Below are 15666 nucleotides of genomic sequence, written 5' to 3'. Positions count from 1 at the left end.
CATACCCGTATCAGTAAATTCGCAAGCTATCCTTTCACAGAGTGAGCAGGTTCTCGATCTCCCATCCGATAACCCCATTTTGCTTCAACCAGGAGATTCACTTCAGATATTTCCTACAATATGGCAGCAGTAATGGACGATGCTTACGCAATGCCTGAAGGAGGTGAGCCATTGGAGAATGTCACACACACACAGATTAGACTGTGCAGTTGACCATCTTCTACAGAATACTTTCTTCCCGAACAAGAAGGCTATGAGGACGAATCCATTACGTAAGTTGGACACCAACTGCTCTAATTTGTTCTATTGACTGATATGGTTTTCGGATCGCTACAGGCAAGAGGACTGTTGGGCGGTCATCTCGTCTTTCTTCGAGGAAAAAGGTCTCGTAAGACAGCAGTTGGATTCCTTTGACGAATTTGTGCAGAATACCATGCAAGAACTTGTCGACGAAAACTCCAACCTCGTATTGCAACACGTTGGTGGCGATGGCAACATCACGGTAGGCTGCGAATGAACTTTTTGTCTGTTCGTTGGCGCCTTTTTCTAATTCAATGCCAAATTGCTTGCAGAAACGATACATTATTGACTTTGGACAAATTTATTTATCGAAACCCACCATGACGGAAGCCGACGGTAGCACACAGCCCATGTTTCCGCAAGAAGCTCGAATTCGTAATTTAACGTACCTCATCGTGACAGGCTCTTCATTAGGCATTTGACTTTGACAGATGACTAATCGACCCTCTTTTTATAGATATGCATCGCCACTCTACGTTGACATGAGTAAACGAACCCAAATTGCTGTCCCCAGAGATCCTAGCAGCGGAGGAAAAACAAACCTGAATGACCTTTTCGTTGATGAGAACGGATCCGAAGCACCCGCCATGACCAAAGTGTTCATTGGCAAGGTGAGTGTGGTTTTTTTTTGGTGCAAATGGCATTGGACCATGCGGGCTCATTGGTGACGATTAGGTGCCCATTATGTTACGCTCCACATACTGTATATTAAACGAAATGCCCGAGAGTCAAATGCACGAACTAAACGAGTGCTCGTTCGATATGGGTGGTTACTTTGTCATCAATGGTTCGGAAAAGGTCTTGATTGCACAGGAACGTATGGCCACCAACACAGTCTACGTCTTCGCCAAAGCGCCTCCCTCCAACGTCCAATATACAGCGGAAATTCGATCACAGTCCGAGAAAGGTTCTAAAAACGCCTCACCACTTTTCATCAAGATGATGCGTCCCTCAGCAGAACGTGGTTCAAGCGGACAGTGTATTCGAGCCACGCTTCCCTATATCCGATCAGACGTACCCATTGTCGTGGTCTTTAGAGCGCTCGGACAAGTCGCCGATCGCGATGTATTGGAACATATTTGCTACGATCGAAACGATTACGAAATGTTGGAGATGTTGAAACCTTCCATTGAAGAAGCGTTTGTCATTCAAGAACAGGAGGTTGCACTTGATTTCATCGGTAAAAGAGGAACCACAGTCGGTGCCACCAAAGAAAAGCGTTTGAAGTACGCCTCGGAAATTCTGCAAAAAGAATTGCTTCCCCACGTTGGCACTGCTTACAAGACCGAAACACGTAAATCCTATTTCTTTGGTTACATGATCCATCGACTGTTGCTGGCAGCCCTGGAACGACGTGAACTGGACGACCGTGATCATTACGGCAAAAAGAGAATGGATTTGGCCGGTCCTTTGATGGCGGGTCTTTTCCGAATACTGTTCAAAAAATTGACAAAGGATGTAGCGAAATATTTACAAAAGGTAAGGAGATTGTGCTTTTTGAGGTTGATTGGTATACTCATGGTGGGGTCATTACATTGTTTAGTGTATCGAATCAAGTCGCGAGTTCAATCTGACGTTAGCTGTCAAATCCAACACCATCACCAATGGTCTAAAATACTCTTTAGCCACGGGTAATTGGGGTGACCAAAAGAAGGCCATGCAAGCTCGTGCAGGTGTATCGCAGGTCTTGAACAGATATACCTTTGCTTCCACCTTATCTCATTTGCGTCGTTGTAACACACCTATTGGTCGTGATGGTAAGATCGCTAAACCCCGTCAGTTGCACAACACACATTGGGGCTTGGTGTGTCCTGCCGAAACACCCGAAGGTCAAGCGTGTGGTTTGGTCAAGAATTTGGCTTTGATGTCCTACATCTCTGTTGGTTCTTCTGCTACGCCGTTGATCATGTTCTTGGAAGAATGGGCCATGGAGAATTTGGAAGAATTAAGCGCGAACAACATTCCCGACGCCACCAAAGTGTTTGTGAACGGTGTATGGATCGGTATTCATCGTGATCCTGGTGAACTGATCAACTCGCTGAAACAAATGAGACGTTCCGTGGATATTTCGCCCGAAGTTAGTATTGTTCGAGATATTCGCGAAAAGGAATTGCGCATGTACACAGATGCGGGACGTTGCTGTCGACCACTGTTCTTGGTGGAAGATCAACAGCTGAAATTAACAAGAGAGCACGTTATCCGCTTGCAAGATCCGGAGGACGATTATCGATGGCAGAACTTGATTGCAGACGGTATCGTAGAATATGTTGATGCCGATGAAGAAGAGACGGCCATGATTTGTATGACGCCAGAAGATTTGGAAGAATCCCGGATGGCCGCTCAATACGGCACTTCGTTACAACAAGCTCGTGATTTGGCCAGTCGAGTCAAGAGTCAAACAGGCGCTTACTCCCACACATGGACACATTGCGAGATTCATCCCAGTATGATTCTCGGTATTTGTGCCAGTATTATTCCTTTCCCCGATCATAATCAGGTAAGATGATCTTAGTGGTGATGAACAGCATGAACAACAATATGTGTTTGTATATGTGTCTTTTTTTTTTTTTTTTTGCTTACGCTGTCTCTTATTGTGCACTAGTCTCCTCGTAATACATATCAATCCGCTATGGGTAAACAAGCCATGGGTGTGTACCTGACAAACTACCAGACACGTATGGATACGCTCGCCAATATTCTGTACTATCCGCAAAAGCCCTTGACAACCACACGATCCATGGAATTCTTGCGATTCCGTGAATTACCTGCTGGTCAAAATGCGATTGTCGCTATTCTATGTTACTCTGGCTATAACCAAGAAGATTCGGTGATTATGAATCAGGGCAGTATTGATCGTGGTCTTTTCAGAAGTTTATTCTTCCGTACATACATGGATGCCGAGAAGAAGGCAGGCATGATGTTCATGGAGGAGTTTGAGAAACCGACACGCGAAACCACATTACGATTAAAGCATGGCACGTACGAAAAGCTGGAAGATGATGGTTTGATTGCGCCTGGTACCCGTGTATCTGGCGATGATATTATCATTGGCAAGACGGCGCCGATACCTGCTGAATCCGAAGAATTAGGTCAGCGAACACAATCACATAACAAACGCGATGCATCAACACCGTTACGAAGCACGGAAACCGGTATTGTCGATCAAGTCATGTTGACAACCAACCAGGATGGTCTGAAGTTCGTGAAAGTACGAGTTCGATCGACGCGTGTGCCTCAGATGGGTGACAAATTTGCGTCTCGTCACGGTCAAAAGGGTACCATTGGTATTACCTACCGACAGGAAGACTTCCCGTTCTCAGCAGAGGGTATCACCCCTGACATTATTATCAATCCTCACGCTATTCCTTCTCGTATGACCATTGGTCACATGATTGAATGTTTGCTCGGCAAGGTTTCGACTTTGACTGGTAACGAAGGTGATGCTACTCCTTTTACGGACGTTACAGTAGAAGCCATTTCGGCCGAATTGGAGGCGCAAGGCTATCACAAGCGTGGTTTCGAAGTGATGTACAACGGTTTTACCGGTCGCAAATTAAATGCTCAAGTATTCTTGGGCCCCACATATTACCAACGTCTGAAGCATATGGTGGACGACAAGATTCACAGTCGAGCAAGAGGTCCAGTCCAGATTTTGACACGCCAGCCTGTGGAAGGTCGTTCAAGAGATGGTGGTTTGCGTTTCGGTGAGATGGAAAGAGATTGTATGATCAGTCACGGTGTGGCGGCTTTCCTGAAAGTAAGTGTTGAAATTATTATTTTTGTGGTGCAGACAATGGGCGGTGATTGACCCAGGTCATTCTTTGATTAGGAACGTTTATTCGATGCATCCGATGCATACCGTGTTCACGTATGTGACATTTGTGGTTTAATGGCAGTAGCGAACTTGAAGAAGAACAACTTTGAGTGTCGTGCATGCAAGAACAAGACGCGGGTTTCCCAGCTGCACATTCCATACGCGTGCAAATTGCTATTCCAGGAACTGATGGCGATGAATATTGCGCCGCGCATGTTTGTAGATTCCGATAACTAGTTTCTCCCATTCTCGAACTGGATGACGAGAATGATCCATATCATTTATTTGTAAAAATTCTTAAAAAGTATAAAAGCAAGGCCCTGATCGACAAAGTATGTTCTTCTCTTTTTCCATCCGTTTCTTCGTATGTACCAAGACCATCTGTTACTTGAGCATTTCACATCCGATCTAAAAAGCTATACATCCACAAATTAAAAATAAAAATAAAATAAAAGAAACACAACTTACTGTAAATATTGCAAGTAGTTGAGGCTTCTTTCACACTTTAAAAATTGATTCTGACAGTGATAGTAAACGTTGCATCAGTTGAAATAAATTATACAGTAGACAGGGTAATGGAACAACGTAATGGATACTCTATCTATACCTAATCCAAGTGTAGAAAATATAGAGAAAAGCGACTATTGTAGGTGGTTTAGCCCTTACGGAAGAGGTTAGTGGGCGGACTGGCAGTTGGTCAAGACAGAAGCCAAGCGTAGATGATCAGTTGCGTCAAGTTCAGCCGATAGTCGGTGTTTAAAACGCTGTCCTGCCCTACGTCATGGCAAGGACTGCCAACCCCCCAATGTGCGAAAAACATGAACTTCGGACACAGCTGACACCAGCTGTTCGCACTTCTAATTTCTATCGGACAGGACCCAGTACGCAAGCAGGTGGGTGGGTGTGAAAGAAGAGGAGACAGTTAAAAAGCAACGAGAATTTAAAGCAACCACGCCACCAGTTATTTCTATTCGCGCCGACATCATATCCAAGGGACCACTGTAAGAAAACAGTTTGATAACCAAGCAAGTATGCAAGCATCGACAGGCACACCCGAAAACGAACACAAGTGGAAATTCGCCCAATGTTTTGGTGATAAAGGCGACTCTGAAGATATCACCGAAGGTAAGTTGGCTATTCTTTCGAAGCTGAATGGCTTCCGCGCTTCAGTTATGATTCCTCGATGAGGAGGGAATCTGACGAGAGGACCCAAAACGCGGGTTTATGGCTGCCGAGCGCTTGTCCCTGTAGTCGAACCTCGTCATTCATAGTGCTCCCTTGACCAGATGGCTAACGATATATTTGTTATATGTGTTTCTCTACCTCCTGGATTTTGCGTTCATTAGCCGATATCATTTCAGCTGTGGAATTCGACCATACCGGTGATTACTTGGCAACGGGTGATAAAGGAGGAAGAGTAGTGTTGTTCGAACGTAACGAAAGCGTGAGTCATTTTTTGCTTTACTCCAGATTCGTTTTCTTGCTGCTGACACTTGACCCCTTTAGAAAAAAAGCTGCGAGTACAAGTTCCACACAGAGTTTCAGTCGCATGAACCCGAGTTTGATTATCTAAAGAGTTTGGAGATTGAGGAAAAAATCAACAAAATCAAGTGGTGTCGACGTACGAATGCTGCTCATTTCCTGTTAACCACAAACGGTATGTAAAAAGATCAACCAATTATGTTCGTCTGAAATGAAGTGTACAAGAAATATGGCGTTAATCCTCTTTTTTGTTTGTGTTGCAGACAAGACAATCAAACTTTGGAAAGTATTTGAACGTAACTTGAAAGTGGTTCAACAAATGAACCTGACCGATGGGGAACCCAAGCCAGTTGCTCCTGTTGCGCGTCCTTTAACGCTTCCGAAATTGATGCACCACGATACCATCATTGCCGCAATTCCTAGAAAGACATATGCTAATGGTAAGGCAAATTGTAGTCATGTAAGTTGCTATCTCGGCACTCATCAAACTTTAATTTGCCTTGGTGTAGCGCATGCTTATCATATCAACTCGATATCCGTGAACTCCGATGGGGAGACCTACATTTCGGCGGATGACCTTCGAATTAACTTGTGGAATTTGGACATATCAGAGCAGAGCTTCAGTAAGGCCTCGCGGTTTACGGAGTGCGTACAGACAGGATATTTATCGTACGATATTTGATAGATATCGTTGACATCAAGCCGGCCAATATGGAAGAGTTGACTGAAGTGATTACAGCCGCTGAATTTCATCCATGGCAATGCAATCTCTTTATGTACAGCAGCAGTAAAGGAACGATCAAATTGGCTGACATGAGAGAATCCGCTTTGTGTGACCAAAATGCTAAAAGTAGGTTGAACATTATCGGCGAAAAAAAGAAAAGGATACGGTGATTCTCAAGCATATGAATTCTGATACAAAAAAAACACTCCTAGTTTTTGAGTCGGCCGAAGATCCTAACAACCGATCCTTCTTTTCCGAGATTATTTCTTCCATATCCGATGTCAAGTTTAGCGCAGACGGTCGATATATCTTGGCACGCGATTATCTGACTTTGAAATTATGGGATATCAATATGGAAAAGAAACCCGTTCAGACCATCAATATCCATGACCACCTGCGAAGCAACCTCTGTGACTTGTACGAAAATGACTGCATCTTTGACAAATTTGAGTGTAACTTTAGCGGTGATGGAAAGTAAGTGTTTAGCTGCGAGGTCCAGGAGAAAAATTCAAGTGCTAACCTTGTCTTTAACTGCAGGAACTTGACGACAGGTTCCTACAGCAACAATTTCTACATTTACGATCGTGAGACCTTGTCGGAGATCAATCTTCAGGCGGATAAGAGCGCGTTCAAAGCGAAGAGATTGGGTTCCGCTAAGAACAAGATGACTTTAGCCGGTCCACGTAACGGCGGCATGAAGGGACGAAGAGATGATGCGGATTCGATCGATTTCAATAAGAAGATCCTCCACGCTTCGTGGCATCCAAGAGAAAACACGATTGCTGTCGCAGCAACAAACAATCTCTTTATCTTTACGTAAGTGCAAATGACAGAGCATGTCGGTTCTAATACTGATGGGCGATTTTCTTGCTGCAGCGAGTAAGCATTATGTTAAATACGACCTGTTTTGGGTGTTCTTCTTCCGAGTATCATATTGCTTTCAAGGCTGTAAATAAGTTTTCATACTCAAATAACAATGAGTTAATAGTTGGTTTAGGCTTTTTCTTTGTTTTATTTTCCTATGTTTGTCCTCTTCTTGGATCAACTTGAATAAAATTCATCTAACCGTACAGTTTGATAAACCCCATTTTTGTGTTCCTGTCATATTCTCGAATTAGCATTTCGTGGCTCGATCCATGTAGTCAGATAATTTATGTAGGCAGCAAACCCTGTTGTCGGCCCATGGATGATGTATGTACACTATCCAATATGCTTATAGCATAGGTGTAGCATTTATAAAAGCTCAAGCTTATTCGTAGACTATCCTACTCTGAATTTGTAACCATCTTCTTCCCATGATGAAGAAGAGCTTTAAGTCCACCCTTAAACCTCGAACGCATATGAATAGTGAGGGAATCTTAGCTTGACGTTCGAGATACGCTTCCCCCATACAGCTGTTCATTGATTGGACAAACATAAGTCCATACCATGTATTACCACAAAATAAATCACGCGGTGATATAATTTTGCAAAGATAATCCAAGCTACATGTTGAGGATATGAAACGGTTAGTACCTCCGTATGAGCAAACGATGCACGAATAGAGATGATCGACAAGCGCTGTCCAGATCCTACTTGATGGTCATTATAAAAGCTTACTGTGTTCAAACTAGTAATAAACTCCTTTCGATTCTATCTTATTTTATTGCAAAAATTGCTTGCTTCGTTGCTACTGAATGAATACCGTTTGCGACATTCACGACAGTGATCTTCCTGCTAACTTGGCGACCGCATCCCGGCAAGGCCAATGGCGACGTATGGAGAGGGGAATAAACCTTGCTTTGTATTTCTCTCGGCGGGAATTAGAGGAACAATTTGAGTGGGTCCTTAAGAAATTCCTTCAGGGGCGACCAACTACTGACCGGATGGACGACCGAGCGTATCCATATATGGCCTATTTCTTCGCCGACAATGACATTCCAGTCCAGTCGATGCTTTTAGGACGCTTCGGTCTTTTCTGAAAGCTTCGTTTGAATTGAGCCCCTCAGCCAGGACTGGCGTGGAAGACCGTGCGAAGAGACTTTTGGTGGACTGATACAGGAAGGACCCTAAAGTGGTGCAAAATTTAGAGTCGATCTGGTTCGCTACACACTGCGCCGACGTAGAAAATTCACAGCCATCTCCCTCTCCCCCAGTTCATCTTCCTTTTCTCCTGTTCCTTCTTCCGTTAACACGGCTGGGAAACGGTGCACACTCATTTAAACCGGAGCCTCTCGAATAAAAATGTACCACGCAGCATGCACTGTGTCGATTGTGGAAACCGTATATAGCGTTGGTATATGTGTAAATCAGGCTTATTTCAATATGCAACCTTTGCCGGGATCCCTACGCGAACAAAAACGCTCACATCAACCAATACTGTAATTCATTCGATAAAAGCATCAACAGCCAGTCCACGAAGAGCGAACCATTCCTACTAATGTGATCAGCTAATTTCAACGCGATTTCTTTGACACTATAATATGATAATTGAGTTTAGCAAGAACGCTAGAGTCTTCCCAAACACATGGCCATCGATCCTTCAGGATTTTAGCAAAGATTCTTGGAAGTGCCTGTTCGACCGCATTGATGTCAGCCAAAAACTTGATCATTTTCAGTTCCAGCTTGCATTCTATCTCTTGCTTCCACCAGGTTAATAAGTTCAAGGTCACATATACTGCTTTACAGAAGCTAAATATCTCTGAAGGAAAGGACAACTCGCTTACTTCGGTTCTCATAGAGTAGGCATGATTCGTGGGTGCAGGTTGAGTAGCGGAGTATCAAGCAAATGCGGTTGACTTGATCAGCATTATCGGTGGTTCCTGTGCCACATCAAAGGCTGTGAAACCTGAATTCTTACTCAGGATGAAATACGTCATTTTCCCATTTCCGGTCATTTTTGTATCATCTCAAATACAAAAAGTTGATTAAAGCTACAATTTGCAAAAAGGTGACAAATAGGGCCACGTCTATATTGTGACTTATTTGAAAGATTAGGGATTAATAAGGAGGCGAAACAAGAAAAAGTAGCAGCGTCTTGGCACGATGCAGTCATCGACCAGGGAAATTTCGGGTTTTGCTCAGTGCACATTTAACAAAAAACCCGACCCCATCCGCCCGCGTAAATCCATGTAATATTCGTAGCGATTCTGCGGAGTGTGAAAGCGTTTGAAATTGCTTAGTTACGCTTTTGAGGTAAGGCCCAAGAGGAGCTGCTGGAAAATAAAGCAATAAAAACCGGACAGTTTTTAATACTGTGTATTCCACAACTTTGTAAAAAAGCAGTGGATTAAGAATCACCATGGACGACAGCCAATTGTTTATGCAGTAAGTCTTCCTATTGGCTTTTTTTCAATTCCAGCCCGACCCCGAATTTTCGCTGATAGACCCGCCCCTCCCATGTGCACCAGGCGAATTTTTCCTCTTTAGGATACTTCGTGTAAAAGTATGTATTGTTCGACCATAAAACAATCAACAATTTATCTATGCCGATAGTCGATATTTCGGTTTGTGGTAACTGACATTGGTCTTGTTTTCATCGTAGTACGCACGTTTCTATCATGAAGTATATACTAGTCTGCAAAGCCTTGTATGACTATGACGCTCGCACTCCAGACGAACTGGACATTAAGGAAGACGACATCCTGTACATTATTGAAAAGGAAGATGACGATTGGTGGAAGGCAGAGTTGAAGCAACCAAGCAGCGATGTACCAGGACCTAGTGGTTTGGTCCCAGCTAATTATCTAACCGAGGCATGTCACTTTTTCATCCCATGTGAGAATCCCAAGCACTAACTATGATGACCATGCTCCCAACAGACTACTTCTCTTGGAAAAGTTGAAGCCGAGTACAGCTACACCGCACAGCAAGAAGAGGAACTGACTTTTGAAGAGGGTGAAATCATGGACTTACTGGAGCAGGACGATCCAGATTGGTATCTGGTCAAATTGAGCAATGGGGAAATCGGTTTGGCTCCTAGCAACTATGTGCGTTCCGTTGATACGCACGATTCGCACCGGGGCAATGTACCGCCTGAAGCTGAGCACTTTTCATCGGCGCCCACATCCCCTAATGAAGTTGCTTCGAATGTCGGCCTGCCAGAGCCTTCGGTACGTCGGAGAAGAATGCTTATTGTGGCCTGATTATTGCATGCTTACCCAAAATTCTCGTAGCAAAAATCAACAGACAACCGAAGTGTAGCAACGACGAAGCCCCCGGGCGATGAAGCGCAAAGCTGGTTGGTTCATGAATACGATGTTGCGAAAAAGAAGAAGAAGAAAAGCAAAGGCAACTTGCTTGTGGGCAATGGCATGCTGTGCTACGCTAGTGAAACCGATAAAGCGTCGCCAGTCCAGCAATATCCTATTTTAGACGTTACCAAGTACCTGTTTGATGGGAAGAATTTGCACATTGAAATTGTTGGTGAGAAATCAGCCGTACTCGATTTGCAGGCTTCTTCGAAATCCGAGGCCAAAGCCATCCTTGTCAAAATTGCCGACTCTTGCCAAGCCGCTCAATCCAGTGCCATTTCCGTTGCACCGCAACACACTGCAGGCTCCTCGTACAGTCAGCTTTCCGCTCATGAACAACGACAATCACCGCAGCGGCAGCAACCGTCCAACGACGAATACGACCATCCTCAGCCCGAGATCGCATCGCCAGTGTCGGCTGCCACGCAACCTGCATCTCAACAGCCGACTGGATCCGAAGCACGACGGGGTATTATTCTGTTCTCATTCCAAGCCGAGGGTGCCGGTGAATTGTCCGTTGCAGAGCAGGAACAAGTACTTGTGACCGATTACGATCGTACGGATGGTTGGTGGCAGGTGGAAACCACAGGCGGCGAATCCGGTCTCGTTCCTTCGTCTTATGTTCAGTTCCATGAAGATTACGAATCTTCGCAATCAATGCAACATGACGATTTGCAACAACAGCGTGAAGAGGAAGAGGAAGCGTATCGACGACAGCTCGCTGAAGAAGAAGAAGAAGCACGTCGTCGACAACAACAAGAAGAGGAAGAAGAAGAACGACGCCGGTTAGAGGAAGAACAACGACGTCAGGAAGAGGCACGTAAACAGGAAGAAGAACGTGAGCGACGAAGAAAAGTGCAGGAGGCAGCTCAGCGTGCTGAAGCAGAAAGACAGCGGCAGTTACAAGAAGAGCAGAAACGCCGGGAAGCGGAAAGAAAGGCAGCAGAGGCATCTCGAAATATACCACCTCAGCAGACTCGATCGCGCACCGGTAATCTTGCACGATCTTCCAGCATGTCAGCGCGAGCGGCTCAAAATCTATCAAAACCCGATCCAAACAAAACACGAACGTGGACCGACCGCAGCGGGGCTTTCAAAGTCGAGGCGCAGTTACTTGGGGTGAGCGATGGAAAGCTTCGATTGCATAAAACCAACGGAGTCAAGATCGACGTACCCATGGAAAAAATGAGCGAGGAGGACGTACAATGGGTTCGTGAAAATGTGTTGAAGAGCGGCGCCGATGACAGTGATGAGAATAAGCCTCTCGCGAATTTGACAGATCAAAAGCCGATTGAAATGACGCCGGTCAAACACCAGGAAACAGGCAGTAGTCGGTCGGCTCCTGCTCGACAAGAAAAGAAAGTCAACCCTAATTGGGACTGGTTCGATTGGCTCTTGATGATCGGTATCCCCATGCAACCGGCTTTGCAATACGCAGCCGCCTTCAAAGCAGATAAACTGGATGACAGCGATATCCCCCATCTCACCCACAAGCAAATGAAAACGCTCGGTGTGAAGGAAAAGTACGTCCAGCGCATTGAACGTTATGTGGAAACCGAAAAAATCGAGCCACCTTCCGATGATGAACAAGAGCAACCAGCAGAGGATGAAAGTAGCAAGGGCAAGAACAAAAGTCAGATGGAATCGGATGCAGAACTGGCAAAGAGGTTGCAAGATGAGTGGAACAAATCAGGCAATGATTCCAGTGAGCGAACAACGGCACGATCGACCACGCGACCGAAGCCTGCTACGTCTGCCCCTAACAATGTTCATCCTGATCTGTTGGAGTTTATCGGCACTCAGTTTACGGCTGCCAGCACAGCTTCAGATAAAGCTCCAGTCAAGCAAGATTTAATCGGATTTGAAGATGATGCTTGGTCGCCCCGTCCAGATAAACCCAAAGCTTCAGTAGCATCACCGTCAGCTCCTCGAGAAGCAAGCCAACCCAACCCAATCGTTCCGCAACTATCGGCTCAATCCTTGCAATCACCGCAGAGTAATTCATCAGGAGCCATTAATCCGTCCTTGGGTCGTTGGAATGGAAGTGAACAAGCTCAACAGGTATCGCCTTCACAAACGGGTCCAACCGGTATGCAGCCACAAATTCCCTTGGCGACAGGACACAGCAATGTCTCGGCCATATCCCCGCAAGTGAATACATCGGGACAACCTTCGTTGAATGCCATTGCTTTGCACCAAACTGGCCAAATGTCGCCCATGCAACAGTTGCCTGCCCAAACAGGAACATTTTCTCCGAATAATATGATGCCGCAGCAAACCGGTTACCAGCCGCAGCAAATGGCTTCGTGGCAGCAACAGCAACAACAGCAATTGCTCTTACAACAACAACAGCAACAACAACAGCAGTTGCTCATTCAGCAACAACAACAACAGCAGCAGCAACAGCAACAATTACTCCTGCAACAGCAACAGCAGCAACAGCTTCAGCAGCAACAACAACAACAAGCGCTGGCAATGCAACAAATTGCCGCTCAGACTCAAGCTTGGCAACAACAGCAATCGGCTCAGCAAGTGCCTTGGCAAGCTCAACAGCTGCAACCGCAGATGACTGGCCATGTTAATACGATGAATCAAGGATGGCAGCCACAACAGACGGGTGCTATGAATCAGCTTCCATATCAGAATACCATGACGAATGTGACAGGTGCACAAGGATCAGGATTCGCAGGAAGCATGCAACCGCATCAGCAGTTCCCGATGCAATCTACTGGGTTACAACGGAGCCATACCATGTCCAGCGGCGTGGCATCTCAACCGACAGGTCGACGTAATTGGACAAGTGCAAGTAAGTGGTTCATGACGTTGAATTGGTGGTTTACGGAAATTGATGGTTTTCCTTTTTTTTGTTCTTTCTCCTCATCAATAGCACCTGATAATCCGTTTGGATCGCCTTCTCTGAGTCCTGTCAGTCCCCAAATGACAGGAGCCGTTCAATTCTCGACTCCAAACATGAGCGCTTTTAATCAGAACCCAACTATGCAGCAACCACAGCCTACTGGATATCTCCAACCGCAAATGACAGGTTTTGCTGGACAACCGTCAAGTAAGCTTATGTGATCTTTGATGGGATATTACTGCTCTGCGTTTACTTACACATGTCTACAAATCATTTTTCAGCTAATCAACCCACTGGCCACAGCATTTTCACCCCTTCTGGATCGATGCAATGTAAGTAGTGAGAAATCTTTCAGTGATTCTTTATACGCTAAGTATCCTTTTTTATATAGACGGTCAATCCGCCTTCCCGAACCACCGATAAATTATATATCGGGATAAATCTTTAGTTTTTATGCTTATGATAGTATATCTCTAATTCAAACTCTTTTCTTTGATGTCTTTGACTCCCTTTTTACCGGACTGATTCTGTCCACACAATTGGGTCTTTTACATACAAGTAGAGTTCATAACGATGATAAGCCCTACTTTCCCGTCTCACACCTCTTTGCTCGAATCCACTCTCTTTCCAATACACCAACCGTGGAATTTTTCTACTTCACGGATGCTGATGATGTGTAACCGAAGAGCGAATATCTAGGATGTCTATTTGTACAGCACGGGTAGTAATATATATTGATTCAATCAACATCACTCCAAGACCTGATGGTTCCATTCAATGAGTAATAAACGACGAAAGTTGTGTTCTGTGTTGTTCTGATTTTTTGTTCTATGATACATGGTGCTAGGTTGGAAATATGCAGCATCTTTAGGTCTTCTTGTCCTTCATAAAGTTCATGGCTTTGATAGCGTCTCGGTTTTGTTTTCTATGGAACTGTCTATTGGTGGGTTTGGTCGATTTCTGCTTCTGCTTTTTGGCATCGAGGAGATCCCATAACCAATCAGGGTATTCGCTGTCGTCAAGGGCAACGGGATCTTTGCCGTCTTTGAGGAAATTGATGCCTTTCAAAACGGTGCCTTTCGGTACCGATGATTCTTTCCGTGCAGGTGACGATGATGTGGCGGGCTTGGCTGAACGAATGCCGATGCGAAACAGGAGAAGAAAAAAGACTGTGAGCCCATCATTCGATGCCAATCATCAGGTTCGGAACCTACCTTCGGTAGCTGCTGCAGTTGCACCGTTATAAGCTATCGCTGCATGGTGGAATGTGTATTGCTGTACAGGCTTCGCAAGTGGACGTAGCACCTGACGCCGGGAAATTAGCGAAAACATGAGATATGGAATCGTAGGCAACCGAAACCGCCTGGGCGTAAAACCTTGTTTACACAATCTTGTCGGCAGCAGTCACATCGCTCGTCGTGGCGCGCTCGCTGTCGGCTCTTTAAAATAAAATGACCACTGATTTTAACCCCTTGTTCGCAAAATCAAAGCCCTTTTCACAATCCAGCTTCAACCCAACGATCCGCTCACAGCGTGTATTGACGGCCATAATACACATGAATGCCGGGTGAAAAGAGACTAGCGACAAATTGTTTTAAAAAAGGCTGTTCCTGATGACAAAATGGTCCCAAGGACCTTTGCTAGGACGCTTGATTGTACGTTCTACAGCGAACACCGATGTAAATGAGTCACTTTTGTAAAAATTAGACCATGGACAAAGCGGCTGAAAATTTCAAGATCCTGAAAGACTCAAGCCAAAGTTTGATGGTTTAATATCGCATTTTCGCACTCGGGTGATTGTGCGGTCTTTGGAGCCTGTACTGTATTGAAAGACGGAGCCGGTTTAAATGAGGATTGCTGCAGGTGCGACCAACAGTAACAAGGGAAACATATGTCCACACTAGTTTGCGATCAGATTATTAATAGCCGAGAATTATGATTCAGAGGTGTGTTTAAATTGACCTTTTGTTTACTATATATTGTTGTTTTGATACGATCGAAAATCATTCAAAGGAGCTTGTTTGATTGAATGAACGCCATGTCCTCACGCACAAAGTCACTAATCCCGTTATGTTGGCACGCAACATGAGCCCCTAACCGATGAAGTGCACTTTCTTTCGAAATGTAAGAATAGTAGTTCAAATCAGCCAATAAATATTCATGCTCTATAATGGTTAATTTGATTTTATCTGCGATGACACTTGGAGAAAAACAACTTTGCGGGTTTTCCCTCCATTCGTCTTTTCCGTCCCAGCAC

At 44.9% G+C, this 15666-nt stretch overlaps 4 protein-coding genes across 4 annotated transcripts; 3 read left to right on the top strand and 1 right to left on the bottom strand.

The window, feature by feature from the left end:
* Window positions 1–120: 120 nt before the first annotated feature.
* BYT42DRAFT_502058 (DNA-directed RNA polymerase II subunit RPB2) lies at window positions 121–4351 on the top strand (the record flags this gene model as incomplete). The annotated part of the gene is made up of 9 exons (XM_051564805.1): window positions 121–163; window positions 227–272; window positions 337–502; window positions 573–685; window positions 758–911; window positions 976–1779; window positions 1844–2797; window positions 2903–4057; window positions 4130–4351. The coding sequence occupies 9 exons, from the start codon at window positions 121–123 to the stop codon at window positions 4349–4351; spliced, it is 3657 nt and encodes a 1218-aa protein (XP_051420108.1).
* A 567-nt stretch (window positions 4352–4918) lies between these two features.
* BYT42DRAFT_582738 (protein phosphatase 2A regulatory B subunit) lies at window positions 4919–7406 on the top strand. The gene is made up of 9 exons (XM_051569715.1): window positions 4919–5239; window positions 5461–5558; window positions 5621–5771; window positions 5860–6036; window positions 6106–6219; window positions 6282–6446; window positions 6533–6794; window positions 6858–7136; window positions 7197–7406. The coding sequence occupies exons 1-9, from the start codon at window positions 5146–5148 to the stop codon at window positions 7201–7203; spliced, it is 1347 nt and encodes a 448-aa protein (XP_051420107.1). The 5' UTR covers window positions 4919–5145; the 3' UTR covers window positions 7204–7406.
* A 2194-nt stretch (window positions 7407–9600) lies between these two features.
* On the top strand, window positions 9601–13832 carry BYT42DRAFT_548777 (uncharacterized protein; the record flags this gene model as incomplete). Its single annotated transcript, XM_051566029.1, has 7 exons — window positions 9601–9626; window positions 9844–10009; window positions 10121–10411; window positions 10475–13358; window positions 13440–13616; window positions 13691–13741; window positions 13801–13832. The coding sequence occupies 7 exons, from the start codon at window positions 9601–9603 to the stop codon at window positions 13830–13832; spliced, it is 3627 nt and encodes a 1208-aa protein (XP_051420106.1).
* A 444-nt stretch (window positions 13833–14276) lies between these two features.
* Window positions 14277–14741, bottom strand: BYT42DRAFT_617071 (mitochondrial ribosomal protein L37-domain-containing protein; the record flags this gene model as incomplete). Its single annotated transcript, XM_051572137.1, has 2 exons — window positions 14277–14539; window positions 14624–14741. The coding sequence occupies 2 exons, from the start codon at window positions 14739–14741 to the stop codon at window positions 14277–14279; spliced, it is 381 nt and encodes a 126-aa protein (XP_051420105.1).
* Window positions 14742–15666: the final 925 nt, after the last annotated feature.

The sequence above is a fragment of the Radiomyces spectabilis genome (assembly GCF_025331425.1).
Source record: "Radiomyces spectabilis strain NRRL 2753 chromosome Unknown BYT42scaffold_12, whole genome shotgun sequence".
Classification (NCBI taxonomy): domain Eukaryota; kingdom Fungi; phylum Mucoromycota; class Mucoromycetes; order Mucorales; family Radiomycetaceae; genus Radiomyces; species Radiomyces spectabilis.
This window is presented reverse-complemented; position numbering and strand designations above follow the sequence as displayed.